We start from the raw sequence: 17,002 nt of genomic DNA, 5'->3' as shown, positions 1-17,002 counted from the left end.
AAGAGTTTTGTGAATGCAAATGAACTAAATTAAAACACGAATATAAACACGGATGTAAACACAGAATTAAAACGGTTAGTCATTAACTTAATTACTATGCTTCCAATCACAGATTAACGACAATTACACACTACTCTAATTCAAATCCAACACGAATCACCCAACTAAGCGAAGACTAATTCGATCTTCAAAACTGCAAACTAAGCGAATGCAATGCACAAATTAAATCAGTCCTGCACTATATAGTCTAATCAACTAAGTGAAGATTAAACACCAATTAGGCAACTAAGCGTATACCCAATTGAAGGCATAAAACAGATTGAATAATGAGCCAAATCATAGCAACATCATAATAATTAAAGTGCAAGAGTCTCATGAATAAACTACTTTAACCTCTAATCCAACATGAATGGATCAACTAAGCGAAGACCAATCATGCTATCATAATCGCAGACTAAGCGAACACAATACATCCATTCCATCCAATGTGTTCTATACAGATTGATCAACTAAGCGTATACCCATTGCAAGATAAAATGCTAGGCATAGCATAATAAACACAAGAACAGTCCAGAAAATCTCAAAGAAACAATGTAACTTTGTTAATGACCAACCCAACAAACTTAAGCTAACATTACAACTAAATTATCACAACTGAACATAATAAACAATACTAAAGTAAATGAAAACACTTGAATAAATCATTCAATGTCAATGTGCGTGATCCAATTGCAATGCAATAAATAAATAAAAAAAAAACTCATTCGATGCTCTTAAATTGCAATGTTGAGCTAACAAATTAAATGCACCTTAAAGCTTGAAATTAAATAGTAAGGCTTAGCTAATAAATTAATTGAACATTGCAGAGCTCACCTTTCCCTCGACATAGACGTATGCACTCCAAACAATTTATCACTGCTGGTGCACCTCCAAAGTAAATCATCGTACTACCCTGCTTCTCAAATTAAATCAATTTTTCCTCCTTTGCTCCACATAACATTGCTTTTCAAAATTAAATAAGCACTTTCAATTCTCAAAGCCAAAATAAATGAATTTTTTTCTTCACCCAAAATCAATTATCAAAACACAATGCTGGACGTGCCCTTTTTCCCTCTCACAATGTGTTGCTTCTACTTAATCACCAGTTCTTCTTTTTCTACAAGTAATAATTTAGATGCCAACGTACACACTTCTGCAATTGAAATCAGCACTTCACTTCTTCCCAGAATAATCACCGTACTATTCCCTCAATAAAGAAAAATCACCGTTTAACACTTCTTCTAGCCGTCACCATGCAATTCCATGCTTCCATCCATTCTCTATACAGCACACATGAAAAGAAAGAATAAAGCACTTCAAATGAAATTAAGGATCTGTCCCTCCAGCTTCTCACTTTGCTATGAAAGCAGCGTTCCACTTCTTTTCAAATGAAACAACAACCTAATTTATAGAATATAAAAATGGAGTTCTAGTTCAAGCATGAAGAAAAAAAAAACGAGACTGGACGTGACTGTGCTCTCTGTAACGTGCAGCGCTGGACCATCCATGATTAAAAGCAAAATGAAATCACCGCTAGAATCAAATCACCGCTGGAAGCAAAATTAAGGCATTGTCCACTGGAATCAAAATCAACAATTCATTTTCAATAGTCGTAACAACATTCACATTTTTCCCTTCAAAATAAAAACGTTCTAGCAAAAAAAAAGACTAACTGAGGGTGGCGGTTAGCCACCCCTCCAATTCAAGTTCACCCCCTTTTATGTGGGGTAGTGTTGCACCAAAAACCTAGGGTGCCAAGTCACTCACCCCACTTTTGGGCCTAGTCTACTTTGCTAAAAATTAATTCAAAGTGTAAAACTTGATCCAAAAATTCTAAACTACTAAATTACAAAATAATTAATTCTAAAATGTTTATGTGGAGAGTCTTGAATTATGTGGCATCCCTCCAAATGTTCCAAAATGTATTTCCAAAATTTTTCCTGCAATCAATAATGAAAATAATAAGCTCAGATAATTCAAATTAATTAAAATAATAATTTCTGGTCAAATTAAGCAGAATTAGCAAAAATGGGAAAATACTGGACATTCAAGCACAATTCCCTAATTAAATCTAGCACAATAAGCTAAGTGAAGTCAAGAAAATATTGACTCACCAAAATAGACCACACTTAGTCTTTTGCACTCCTAGGCAAAATCAAGACGCAAATCAAGGAATAGCTTAGAGGACATCAGGGGTATGACATAACCTCAACACACAGAAAACAAAGACTCACAAGCAAACAAACAGAATTGCACAGTCCTCAAGGAATCTGGACAAAGAAAATGAGTAGACAACATCCAACACAGAATCAAGGAAAGCAGATACTCATGAAATTATCCAAGCACTTCCAAGCATGGCAAAATGATCAATCAACTCAAGAGGTGAATCAAAAGCAATAGAACCTCACAGATGCACTATCTGTGTTTCTCTCAAGTGTCTAGGGTAAACAATGTCAACTCAATACACTCAAGAAAACAAACAACAACAGACTTGGCAAGCCTCTAATATAAACCCTCAAAATACATGCATGCTCAAATCAAAAGGTCTTTTCATGGTTGTAATGGGGCCAAGGACAATGGAGGATAAAACATGGATGAGAAGCTACAAACCAAAAGAAATAGAGGAGCAATGAGGAACGAGTGTAAACACAGTCAAATCACACACAAACCTCTAATTCAATCTTCTTCTTGATTCCATTATTCAATATTTTTTATTTTTCTCATTTTTCTTTATTTTTTTTTCATTTTTCATCTTGTCTCTTTTTCTTTTCTCTCTATTTAGGACACAACTGTAAGAGACAGGATACACAACATATTTTCAAAAACAAAACAAGAAGAGGAACCAACGAACTAATTCATCAGAATCCCCAAGGAGACCACACTTGTTCCCAAAACAATTCCAAAGCTCCAAAATTCCCTAAGGTTAAGGTAATCATGGTTTTTCACTTAGGGTTAGTGTATGAGCTTCAAAACAAAGAAATGGGAAAAGTACAAGTTCAAAAGGGGTTACCAAAGGATTAGAACAAGGTAAGCTTATTTGGATAGAGAGGATCAAGAACAAAAATGCCTTTATCACTTCCAAACATGCATATCAATCAAGAATTATCAACAAGAGTCAAGCCAAGGCATATGCACAAGCAATCAAGAGATATATCACACACAAGAAAGAATATCAAGTGGCTCAAATTCACACACAGGGTATTTGTCAAGCTGAGTCACCATCTGTCCCATCTGATTTCTCAAGCTTTGAATGGATGCTCTGGTCTCTTACTGAAACTAAATGTTCTACATGGTCATCTGCTTCACAAGCTCCTCCAATGTAGGCTTAGAAGTACTAGAAGGATGAGGAGTTGCTTGGGCAGGCTCATGAAGCTGCAGCTACTGTTGTTGCTGGACTGGTGGAGGCATACAAGTACTCAGGAATGGTATTTATTAATATTGATGCTTCTGTGGAGTACCATACCATTCCAGGTTAGGATCATTCCATTCAGGATTGTTGTTGTATCCATACTGACCAGGGAAGAATTCATCCAAGAGCAGTCGCTTAAGATCTTCCCAAGAAGTGATACACCCTGAAGGAAGACAATAAAGACAATCCCTTGCTGCTCCTTTTAATGATTGCAGAAATGCCTTTAAGAACATATCGTCATCCTGGACATGTGGAAGTTTCATTGAAGAGCAGATGATGTGGAAGTCCTCCAAATGTTGATGTGGGCATTCACTTGCAAAACCATGAAACTTAGACAACAAATGTATCAGTCCATTGTTGAGAACGCAATGAACATCATCCTCAGTAGGTGGAACCGGCTCCCAAAGAGAACTCTTAGAAGTTAGAGGATGAGCCATATTGTTCTCAGCATAAAAATCAGCAGAATATAAATTACAATCAGAGTAACATGCAGAAGGAGAATCATGATCAAAGGCACTGGCAAAATAAGCACTATTCACATAACCAAAATAGGTAGACATGTAGAAGGAAGGTGGAAGGTAAAAGGAAAATGCTCAAAATGATGAAACAAAAAACACAACACAATTAAACACGCAACACGCACACACAAAAACGCACAAACAACACACACTAACACAACAAAAGACCTAAGACCGAACAGTTGGTCCCCGGCAGCGGCGCCAAAATTTGTTCGGGGTCGCACCCGATACAAATTTAATGTGCAATAAGAATACAGTATAGACTAGGAAGTGACTCCTAGGTCGTCTCTCAAGGCCCAAATGTGGTTCGAGAATTAGGTCAAACACGTAGTGGGGGGTTGGTGAAGAATTTTGTGAATGCAAATAAACTAAATTAAAACATGGATGTAAACACAGAATTAAAACGGCTGGTCATTAACTCAATTATTATGCTTCCAATCACAGATTAACAACAGTTACACACTACTCTAATTCAAATCCAACACGAATCACCCAACTAAGCGAAGGCTAATTCGGTCTTCAAAACTGCAAAGTAAGCGAATGCAATGCACAAATGCAATCAGTCCTGCACTATATAGTCTAATCAACTAAGCGAAGATTAAACACCAATTAGGCAACTAAACGTATACCCAATTGCAAGCATAAAACAGATTGAATAATGAGCCAAATCAGAGCAACAGGATAATAATTAAAGTGCAAGAGTCTCATGAATAAACTACTATAACCTCTAATCCAACATGAATGAATCAACTAAGCGAAGACCAATCATGCTATCATAATCGCGGACTAAGCGAACACAATACATCCATTCCATCCAATGTGTTCTATACAGATTGATCAACTAAGCGAAGATGCAATCACCAATTGGGCAACTAAGCGTATACCCATTGCAAGAACACAATCAGATTTCATAAAATGCCAGACAGAGCAGAATAAACACAAGAACAGTCCAGAAAATCTCAAAGAAACAATGTAACTTTGTTAATGACCAACCCAACTAACTTAAGCTAACATTACAACTAAATTATCACAACTGAACATAATAGACAATACTAAAGTAAATGAAAACTCTGGAATAAATCATTCAATGTCAATGTGCGTGATCTACTTGCAATGCAATAAATAAATAAAAAAAACTCATTCGATGCTCTTAAATTGCAATGTTGAGCTAACAAATTAAATGCACCTTGAATAAAGCTTGGAATAAAAGAGTAAGGCTTAGCTAATAAATTAATTGAACATTGCAGCTTGGAGCTCGCCTTTCCCTCCACATAGATGTATGCACTCCAAACAATTTATCACTGGTGGCGCACCTCCAAAGTAAATCACGGTACTGCCCTGCTTCTAAAATTAAATCAATTTTTCCTCCTCTGCTCCACGAACATTGCTTTTCAAAATGAAATAAGCATTTCCAATTCTCAAAGCCAAAATAAATGAAATCATCGTTGAAATTCTTTGTAACGTGCAGTGCTGGACCATCCATGATTAAAAGCAAAATGAAATCACCGCTAGAATCAAATCACCACTGGAAGCAAAATTAAAGCATTGTCCACTGGAATCAAAATCAACAATTCATTTTCGATAATCGTAACAACATTCACATTTTTCCCTTCAAAATAAAAACGTTCCAGCCAGAAAAAAAAAGGACTAAGTGAGGGTGGCGGCTGACTGCCCCTCCAATCCAAGTTCACCCCTTTTATGTGGGGTAGTGCTGAATCAAAATCCTAGGGTGCCAAGTCACTCACCTCCACTTTTGGGCCTAGTCTACTTTGCCAAAAATTAATCCAAAGTGTAAAAGTTGATCCAAAAATTCTAAACCACTAAATTAAAAAATAATTAATTCTAAAATGTTTATGTGGAGAGTCTTAAATTATGTGGCATCCCTCCAAATGTCCCAAAATGTATTTCCAAAATTTTTCCTGCAATCAATAATGAAAATAATAAGCTCAGATAATTCAATATAATTAAAATAAGAATTTCTGGTCAAATTAAGCACAATTAGCAAAAATGGGAAAATACTGGACATTCAAGCACAATTCCCTAATTAAATCTAGCACAATAAGCTAAGTGAAGTCAAGAAAATATTGACTCGTCAGACATGTAAACATAGAACATGTAACACAGAATATGCATGTGTTATTAATTATGTGTTGTCATCATCAAAAACTCAAATATCACTGAGATTTTGGGTTAAGCTAAACCTGTGGTCCCCCTATCAACAATCTCAACAATTTCATTCACAAACACACAAACATGTATAGGATTAGCTACCGATAAAATAATCATGACAACAAGGTAGATAAATACTGATTATATCAACCATAATCAAACATACAACAAGATACATATCTTCTAATAATATCAACCATAATCAAACACACAACAAGATACATACCTTCTAATTATATCAACCATAATCAAACATCCCATACATAGTAGTAATAACAATAGGATTCATAAACCTATAACATAAACAATTCAATCATACTGAATTACTCGATCCTCGATCCGTAATCCTTGAACTTTGATCATCGATCCTTGATGTCATCACTAACATCTCACATATAGACCCTTTGTCTATCCATTCATAAGCACTTATGCTAACTACTTACTATAACCATTATAGTAACATCACTATCAACATAACATAACCTGGAGCATCTTAAGTACCATGATCATCATCATAGATACACCACCATCATGACTATTCTAGTCATGAACAACACCATGAGCATCACCATACCACAATACCTTAGTGGAAAGAGTCCATCTCACTCTTGTACCCTACCTCACCGACTGTAGCCGCTCCTATAACCCACTTGTATCCTCTGCTACAAGACACACACAAGGCAAAATGAAGCACTTATCCGCATATAGAACCAGGATTTACGAGGTACAACAAGTAAACTTATTCCCTACTCTCATGCTCATTAATCACATACTCAAGTACATCCCATCACTCACTCATGATCTACTGTCAACCACAAGTCAAATTGACCCTAAACATAGCCACTAACCTCATTCTCTGATTATAATCATGTTCCACAACTCCTCATGCTTGGTTCACGTCCATTCTTCATCAAATTCGCCATTTTCACCAAAATTCATTGTGATAATTGATTATCACTTAAGATAATCGATTATCTCAGTGAAATTTACGTAGAAACATCACACGGGAAGGGATAATCGAATATCATCCTAGATAATCGATTATTTCGAAACCACACTCAAAACCAATGCACATATAATCGATTATAACTAATGATAATCGATTATTACTGAATCGAACACATCCTAGACATGATTCAAGCATTCAAACATACATACATCAATCCTAGATAACGTGGGAACATAGTTAACACATCATACATGCATTTAAGCATCACATACCCATGTAAACATACTCAAACACACATAATACATCACTTGAATCATCTAGATCCGATTATTGACATGTTATACGCCCAATAATAGGGTGCAAAAGAGTCTTCGGTAAAAACACCAAATGAGGTTTACAATCAGCCAAACTAACTAAGCATAATTCTTACAAATGAGAAATAAGAAGATGAAAATTCTCTGAAATAAAGTTGCTGATGCGAGACTATTTTCTCCCAAACTAGACCTCCGATTGACGATCTGAACGGTCATAATGAAGAACTGTACGTATGGAACTCACTGTCCAAAAAGCTGTCCAATCTAACGGTGAACGACTTTACAACGACGAAAACACTAGTGCAAATTATGTGTTACGCGGGAATAATTTCCTCTTTTCGTTTAGGCTGTTTTCTCCGAAATTAATCCTCCAATTGAAGATCCGAACAATCAGAATGAAGAACCATACGTCTAGAATCCACTATCCAAAAATCAACTTTATCTCTAATATTTTCTCACTTATAATAATACTTTTTATTTTAATTTATTATAATGAGTCTATCAATTATATATATTATTATTATCTAGCCATAATATCTAATTATATATAATAATATCTCTTTTAAATATCTAAATCCACCAAAATTATATCTCCTATTTTCTTTCAACTACTTTATTTCTAAGACCCTATTTTTCCAAGTCTTACAAAAGTTCATGACGATTTTATTGTTGTAAAAATGAAAAGTGGAAGAAATTACAACGAATACTTTTTTAGCATCTTCAATTTATATCATAGTCAAAATAATTAACTTAGAACTTGAGTTTTATAAAATATCTCTATCACATGAAATTTAAGATTTTAGCTTTTAATTAACAACGTAAGTTATAAGAACGAAATAATTGTAAACTTAAAAAAGTTAACGTATAAATAAAAAATATAAAGTTAGTTTTATGACTTTTGAAGCATAAATTGCAAGAAATCTTTTAAAATATGATAGTGTAAAATCTACCTAAAGCAAAATAATTCCACATAATATGATTTTATAATATGTTTAAAAACTTTATACATTTTTTTATTTCCTTAAATTTATTGTTTTTGTTATTTGTTTATACTTGATGGCAAACTTTTAGTCAAGAGTCTCATTACAAGAAGCATGACCAAGTTTTTGCAAGAAGAGACAACATTAGAAGGTGAAATCAAGCTTTTCTTCATTTGGGTCATCATGGAGAATAAAGAATAATTTAGGCTATATAGTGTAGGTTTGTTTAAGGTTTGTATTAAAGTCTAATTATTGTAGGATTTTTTTTCTTAGTTGAACATTCAAACTATGTGGAAAGTATGTGTCATGTTTCATGCTTCCAATGGAGACGATTTTGCTTTAGTAGTTACTACATGGCACTTTAGAAATGGAGAAGATTTTGCTTTATGAGTGGTCACATGTCCTTCTTTCATTGAAGATGATTTGTGGACATTTGCCCACTCTTGAAAGGGCCACCATTTTTGGCCAAGAGTTGCATGGTAGGGTTGACATGCAAAGTTTTTATTTTTAGGGTCTTTATGAGACACCTTTAGCCTATAAATAGATGTGTATCATCTTTGATGTTGAATAATGTTATGCTGCCCAATTTTAGCTATATTACTCATCTTAAGATCAAGACTAGAGCAATCTCTCTTTTAACACCACATCACCACCATAACTATTAAAATAAAATCGTCTATAAAACTAAATTGTCTGAACACTCTCATATGTTTTGAAGTTTAACAAACAACATTAAACAAAATGAGCATATGAGCTATCATTAGAATAACAATACGACTAAAATATAAAAGGTTTGTAAAATGCTCTGAAATATCTAAACACCTTAAGGAAAGCCTTAGTAAAATATCAAGGTATGAACAGACACACCACTAAACGATTTCCCTAATTAATGTGTCAATGAGAGTCTTGCTGAATGCAATGAATGTTACATATTGTTAGGCGATGATCAAATGAACTCTCGATATATCTTGACAGATAGAAGTGTCAAACAAAGTTTTTGAAAAGCACGCTAAAAGTCTAAAATGATATTCCAAAAGCTTGTGTTTGAAGACACATTGCTAAATGCATCCTTGAATGAAATAGAGAAAAACTTAAAGAAATGTTAACATAGGCTAGACGATACAATGTGCCAAACGATCTACTTCATCCAATGATGAAGTCTTCATCAACTACTTGGTATCTTAGTGAAAAGCTTAAATGATCAAATCCTACCCAAGGTTTGATCATTTATTTGCGGATGACTAGAGGTTGAAAATTGAAGTTTGATTCCTAGCCTTGACAAAAGAGTTTTCCGAAAATGGCTCAAAAACTTAGTATCTCTATCTAATACTATAGTCTTATGTACACCATGCAGCTTAACCACGTCTTTAAAGAAGAGTTTGGCAATGAAACTAGCATCATCAACTTATCAACTTTGTGGTATGGAATGAAATAAGCCATCTTGTTAAATCTATCCACTACTACAAAAGTGGAATCAAATCCCCTTTGAATTTTGGATAAACCAAGCATAAAATCCATGCCAATGTCTTCCCCTGGGGATGAATCAATTAGAATAAAATTGAAGTAGTTTTGGGTAGACCAAACATCTTTATCATATTTTTTGAAAAATAAAATTATTCCAATTATTAAAAAAAAAAACACTTTCTTTATACTAAAATTCAAATAAAAATATATTCCAAAGCATAAATTCTGCCATAACTATAATGACATTTTTAGGTGCATAATGCTAAAATATGTTAACTGTAATATTTGTCCGTTTCCCCCTCTATTAACAAACTGAATATGAAAAAGATAAATAAAATTGTTTGAATTGCACGTATTTATTTAAAAATAAATCATTTTACCATGGAAATATCGACCTTCTATGCATTCAAAAAACTTTTCGGTGTTAATAATTGTTTTCAACAATAAATAATAATATCATGACAAAAAAAAGAAATATGCACTTATTGTTAATAACAAATTTAAACTCAACCTATTTGCCATCCCAATCGAATGAAATATTAAATCAACTTCATAACACCATCATAGTTGATCTATTTACACTTTATACTCTTTTGGTATTAGAATCAAATATAATTAAAAATATGTGGGTGGTATAATAGAAGCTCCATGGCAGATGACATAATAATTTAATGAACTTGACTTGAATAGACTCTTATTATCTTAAGGAATAGATATAGTATAATTCAATCTTACAAAAACCACTTTCTAAACTAAAATAATACCATAGCTATTGAGAAACAAAATTATATATAATATAAAAAATATCTAAAAAATAAAAAAAAAATTATATATAATATCTAGTTAGATATTATTTAATAGTTTTTGTATTTATTTTGCAATATTCCTGGTTCACAAAGCACATTCAAAGTCAATCCTTCGTAACTTAAACCATATTAAAAATGGCTTTGAATAGAAGTTGTAGTAACAAACCAATATCTTTGCATTAATGTTCTATTATCCATACAAAATTCGCAAAAACAAAAGGTTTGAGTAATAATGAAGGTCCAAATACTTCACAATGATGAACACCTCATCCTAAATGTCTAAAAAATTGAAATGGAAGATGTCAGATTATGTTGATAAACTGTACCGTACACATTGCAATCAAGCGGTCTGGATTCTACTAGAGCCCTCTGCTTGTTTTAACATGTATTCTTTCTTCATTTCCTCCAAAACAGAATCATTGGTGCTGTAAAAGAATTAACAGAAGATATCAATTCCACATACATTGCAATGTTTGATTTGGAATAAACTTCTGTAGGAGTCTTATGGATAATTAATGTATTAATCATTAGAGTCTTTTAAGTAGTTAATGTGTTAGTCATTTTTATCTGTTTTGAGTACAATGGTCAGAGATATGTGAGTCTATAAAATGTATTGTTGATTGCACGAATAACACAACAACAACAAAGATAAATCAGTTTTTCAAAAAGTAAATTTGTTGTCTACAAGCAACACAATTATACTAAACTGCATCTCCCATAGTTCACAACATACAACTTTGGTTGTAAGCTGAAGATGATAATAGCAGCAAGAGATCAAATTTACATGAATAAGAAGAATGATAAACAATAATTAATGCTTTACTGATGCTTCTCCTCTTTGGTCGCTGACATGATGGAAATTTTGAAGTATTTATTTATATAATTGGGAAGTACATTAGATGTGTGGTTATTTTGAAAATAAAGGATAGCTAATAATTATCAGTGTCATTATTTTGAACCACTAAATGAAGATCCAAAATGCAGTATTTTTCCTCTTTTATCAAACACATAATGAATAGAAAGATTTAACATGGACAACATGAAGAACCCGTGCAATGTATATATACACATGTATAACACTGTTTTTAAAATTGTAGTGTATAATAATCACCTTATTGTCATCACTCTTCCAATAGGTATGATGTTTTTCTTATGTATCATTCCTCTTACCAAAGAATATAGTAAATCTTACATATCTTGTCTGAGTAAACGATTGACAAGAATGTTCAGAAACATACATGGTTTAAATCAGATAAACAGATAGAATGTCAAAATTGGGATACCAAGAAATGAATCTAAATGTCTTCTTCTAATAGTTGGGCTGATATTTGCAAATATATTAAACAAGCAAATCTAGAAAACGTCCTATCAGTCACATTAACTGGTGAAACTTGCTAAGTTTACAACTCACTGCAACACTGCTAAATAAAAATTGTATTCCTCAAGGTACTTTAACTTAGTCCTTTAGGGCCTCTTGCAGGACAATGGTACAGTTGTTTGTTTTTTTAGGAGGTTGAGCCTTTTATCATTTCGTAAACTGTTATTGATGAAGCCAGTTTATTAAAGAACCAATTTCCAGAAATTTATCATTGAGATAAAACGAACCAATGAGATAAAATGAACTAAATTTATCATTGAGAAAACAAACCAACGTATACACCTCAATTTTTTCAAAAGTTGCTCTATCATCTAATTTTTCAAAAGCACCTATAGGTTTAGGATATGTTTGAGCCAACTTTGAAAATTAAATTATTTCCATAAACCATCGTATGAATAATTGTTTTTAATCATAAACAATTTTTGTCAGGGCAAGTTTGCTAAACAGTGGTTTAAGATTTAATTTTGTTTGGATATTAAAATAACAGCTTTTAGATAAGAGTAACTTCCCCTCTCTTAGGATTTCATATTTACAATAACTTGGGATACACCACATACAATGTATGAGAGGGAAAATAAGGGAATTCAAAGAGATACACCTAGGAACTAGTTTTAGCACAAAGCACATAGCACCTTACAATAAATCCTATTGAAGACTATTTATTCTAACAATTATGAATCACAAATTTTTCAAATTAAAAAAATTGCTTATTTTCCAAAAAAACAAAAGCCTTTTTCAAAATTTAAGCAGATGTCCCAAACAGCAGGCTTATTTTAAGCTAGTTTTTTTTAGAAAGCAGCTTAAATGTTAGGGAAAAAGCTTTCCTAAACATGCTCTCATCAGGACTTTTCTAAGTTAGGAATCAAATACTTATCTCAATTGAAAAGCTTTAATAAGCTACAAGCTAATCCAACGTGGACATAGTGTTAGGAGTTAGCTAGAAGAAAAGGGAAATAAGTAACAGACAGTTAGAGTAGTTAATTAGTTAGTTATAAGAATTTATTAGATATAAACAGGGGAATTAAGCGGGTAGAGGATTCATTATTAGCTCATCATTTGTAGATCAAGCTTTTACACTTTCTTTTCTTTCCCATTTCTATTTTTGATTCCTAACACATTATTCAAGTATAATTATAAACTGGTAACAAAAGAATACATTACAGACTAAAGTAAAACATCCTTTCTTACACACACATAAGTGTCTCCTTTTCTTGATCTCCAATGATGAACAAATTTGATGGCAAGTACAAATGACCAAATTAATGTTAAGACAAGATCCTGAAGAGAATAAATCGTCTAAGCAACCCAGGTTTTGCAGTTTAACAAAAAACTTTAAACAAATAATGCTATGCATGAAAAGATGTCTTTTAAAAGAAAGAGCGTCTAAAGAAAGAAATATTTTGTATCGTCTGAATAACATTTCCTAGACCAAACTATCTAATGAACTACAACTATGAACAATGTTTAAGAAAAGAAAGCGTCTCTTTTTAGAATTATCTAATACACTATATGAGTAAGCAAAGCGTCTTATGAACAAGAAAGTCTATCTCTTTTATAACACTAAAGCTAAAAGAAATTTTTTATTCTAGTGTTATATCAAGCAAAGCGTCTTAAGAATACATTGTCTAATGAATGACCGCTAAATGCTATAACCTTTGAAGAAGCATCTAATAATTATACTATCGGATGATTATACATGTATGTTTTACAAACGATGCATTTATGAATGACGTGAAAAATGATAAGATAATTTGAACATGCAATACAGTTTAATGCTTACCAACATTTAATGCATGTACGATTAAATGTTTTGATGCTTATATACTTCGTTCTTGATATTTGTGCATATCACTAAAGCAAAAAGATATGATCAGAATCACTGCACCCAAGAAAAAGACGTTGTGAAAGAAGAACATTATGGGAATGTTTCCCTTGAAGCCTTTTGCTCTGTCACATCATACAAGATCAGTTTTCTTAAGGCTATAATAAAGCTCTGACCTCTACAAAGAAGACTAAAGTATGACTTCCTACCTAAAGGCTAACTGCTCTCCTAAAGTCAACTTCCTTGTCTAACGTTTATCTTTTAAGAGAAGCTATATATAGACGAAAGCTTGAAGAGAAGACAAGAATGATAACAAGAAGGATAAAATAAGAAATATAGTGAACTCAAGCTTCATGTGCTCATATATTGTCTGACATTGTATATTTCTTTTGAGAGAAAAACCTGAGCAAATCACAGAAATCTTTGTATTGTTTATATCCTCTCCTTTAGAGTTATTATCTCTACTTTTGCTAATAACACATTTTGTGTTGTCAATTCTGAAGAGAATTAAAACACTTGTCTATAGGATCAAGACCATAAGTGGTTAGAATACTTCAGACCAAAAGTGGTTAGAATATTTGAGACCAAAATTCGTTAGAATACTTGAGACCAAAAGTGGTTAGAATACTTGTAAATTTACACTCAGACTAGTCGTGTTGGCTATGGAACTAGAAGTGGTGATAATTTCGTGTAATCTTGTAAACGATTAGTGAAACCCCTTAAGGGTTCTTAAGAGAAAACTGGACGTAACTTAGGTTGAGTGAACTAGTATAAAATTTGTGGCTTATTGCTTTGTTATCTAAAACGTTTTCCATTTACTTATCTTGTTAAAATTAGTGTCTAAACATATTACAATTATATATCTCCTTTACAAGTCATTAGACGATGCTTTGTAAAAGGATTTTAAAAACACTATTCCCTCTATAGTGTTTTTCCTATGTTTTCAATTAACAAAAGTTATTCAAGGAAAAGGGAGGATTCTAATGACTAATGTACACAAGAGACAAAAACATGAATATATGTCATCAAGTTTTCAGCATCTATGAAGGTAAGTAAACTTGATAAGAAACCAAAACCCTTAAATTGATCCTACAACGATGAGAGTATTATTACATTAGTACTACAAAGAATTTTATTACCAAAGTAGTCTATCAAAGATGTAACCAAATTCAATATGTTGGTTGATATCAATTAAAGTTATTTTTCAATTTTATTGGTTGAAGTTATTTTTTGGCCGACTTTTTTGACTGATGTGGTAGGAAAATTTCCCTAGCCAACATTGGCCAGAAACAGTCCTAACCAAGGTTCAACAAATGCATCCCCAATTAGAAAAAAATATCGAAATTTACTCTGAACAGAAAATTAATATTGGTAATGTTGATCCAAAAAACCATCCTTACACAAAAAATGAACTTGATAGACGTGAACCAAAATAAAGGTTGGCAATGTCTTTAAGGCCCATTTAGCTTAAAAAATATTTTCCTGTTCTATTTTCTAGTTTCATCACTAATTACAAATACCTTGTTTTCATTGTGTTTCTTGTTTTCAATGATTCATATTGCATTCAGTGAAAACAGCATAAGAATATTTGACTACAAGAAATAGAGTGGAAACATGGCGATGTTAATACTCATTAATGGAAACAGGACAGTTGAAAAGACAAATGAGGAACAAAACTTTATCCTTTTCTAAAACAGGCTAAAACTCAATTTGTCATGTCCCTTTGAATTCGACAGTACCTATCCCTTATCCTGATAAGTTTTCAATATATCTTCACTGAATTAAACCCTACTGAACAGCATTAAGAACTTAAAACTTTGCTTAAGCAATTATATCAAGAATTCTAAGAAACAGAATAAGATGCACAGACACAAGGGAGAATGAAGAATGAAATAGAAAGGCAACACTGAATATTGCATGTGGTATAATTTTCACTATATACATGAGAAACGATAATTCATGATGGAATGACAATCTAAAATAACTTAATACTAACAAATGCATTCAACTTGTCTACAAATCAAATTAACTTTTCTTGCTCTCAACAAAACAATCAAAGAATTCAATCAAAGAAATCAAACAGTGATTCATTTCATAACAGAGCTTACAATTGATGAAGGCAATCATTCAACTCTTTAGCTTGTTGGCGACAACGCCACACAACTGACAGTGTTTTCCCGGAAGCGCATTCAGCATACTTTGCCGTGTAACGATCACACTCCTTCAGTGCCTTCTGCTTCATTTTGCTGCGCAAAGCTGCAAATTTTATGATACACCAGCTCATTAATTTCACCAATTAAAAAAAAAAACTTGATCTTAACCATGACCCCATCTTGGATACGTATGAGAACTACCCATTTCAATTAAACCAACGATTAACTAAAAGTTTTCTCGTTTCTTCCTCGGAAATCACAACTTTCCGCACTTTTTGTAATCGGTACGTTTAGGGTTTAGAATTTGTGGACGAAGTAAAAAATAGGTGGTACCTTCTTCCACTTTCTTCTTAACGTGATTTTCGCGTGCGTCTTGAATGTAACCCATTGAGGTTTGAATATGACAATGAGATTGAGATTGTGCTTTAGAAGTTTGTTGGTTCACTGCAGAATACTCTGTTGAAGCATGAAGAACACAGGTTTCTCAGTGGAAAGGAGAAAAGAAAATATAAAATACACGGGGATTTTGCTAGAATTTTGGGTGAAAAAGTTAAAAGAAAAAAAAAACTTAATTAAGGTTTAATTTTCTGATAAATTTAAACAAATTTAATTAAGTTTTTATTAAATTTTTAACGATTTATTGAATACTAAATATTTATATATTCTAATGGGTCTATGTTCTTAATTTTTTTTATTAAGTGTATGATGTGAGTTAATTTGATGAGACAATTCTTATCCTATCACTGTCAGCAAAACGACGAAGATAAAAATTTTGATGATGTCCAGATAAGTGAAGAATAATAAAGAATCAAAATAATTTGAAAACTTGTAATGAGAGAAAGTTTTTGTAATACTTTGAGAAATATGTATAGGACTTAGATTAGAAAAAGGAAAGTGTTTTAAATCATTACAGCACTTCATTGAAGCAAAATTATTATTCACGTGAACAGTGAAATAATCGATTAAAATGTAGAATAATCAATTAGTCTTAATCGATGAAA

The 17,002-nt window shown here is 32.5% G+C and overlaps 1 protein-coding gene across 1 annotated transcript; it reads right to left on the bottom strand.

The window, feature by feature from the left end:
* Positions 1-10,800: 10,800 nt before the first annotated feature.
* On the bottom strand, positions 10,801-16,504 carry LOC124822603 (Cytochrome c oxidase biogenesis protein Cmc1-like protein). Its single transcript, XM_088111529.1, has 3 exons — positions 16,335-16,504; positions 15,957-16,104; positions 10,801-11,073 (listed from the first exon to the last, which is right to left on the bottom strand). Exons 1-3 carry the CDS (start codon positions 16,387-16,389, stop codon positions 10,989-10,991), a joined length of 288 nt encoding a protein of 95 aa, XP_087967655.1. The 5' UTR covers positions 16,390-16,504; the 3' UTR covers positions 10,801-10,988.
* Positions 16,505-17,002: the final 498 nt, after the last annotated feature.

This window comes from Vigna umbellata, chromosome 4, assembly GCF_029865625.1.
Source record: "Vigna umbellata cultivar VRB3 chromosome 4, Vumbellata_1.0, whole genome shotgun sequence".
NCBI classification, from domain to species: Eukaryota; Viridiplantae; Streptophyta; class Magnoliopsida; order Fabales; family Fabaceae; genus Vigna; species Vigna umbellata.
The sequence above is the reverse complement of the archived record's forward strand: the minus strand, read 5'-3'. Positions and strand labels throughout refer to the sequence as shown.

What these genes read in the sequence shown, in the direction of transcription:
- LOC124822603 (XM_088111529.1), bottom strand. Translation starts at nt 16,389, where the DNA reads ATGGGTTACATTCAAGACGCACGCGAAAATCACGTTAAGAAGAAAGTG. An exon ending in TAAGAAGAAAGTGGAAGAAG is followed by an intron (nt 16,105 to 16,334) that starts GTACCACCTATT and finishes TAAAATTTGCAG; the next exon opens with CTTTGCGCAGCAAAATGAAG. An exon ending in AATGATTGCCTTCATCAATT is followed by an intron (nt 11,074 to 15,956) that starts GTAAGCTCTGTT and finishes ATTCTTTTACAG; the next exon opens with CACCAATGATTCTGTTTTGG.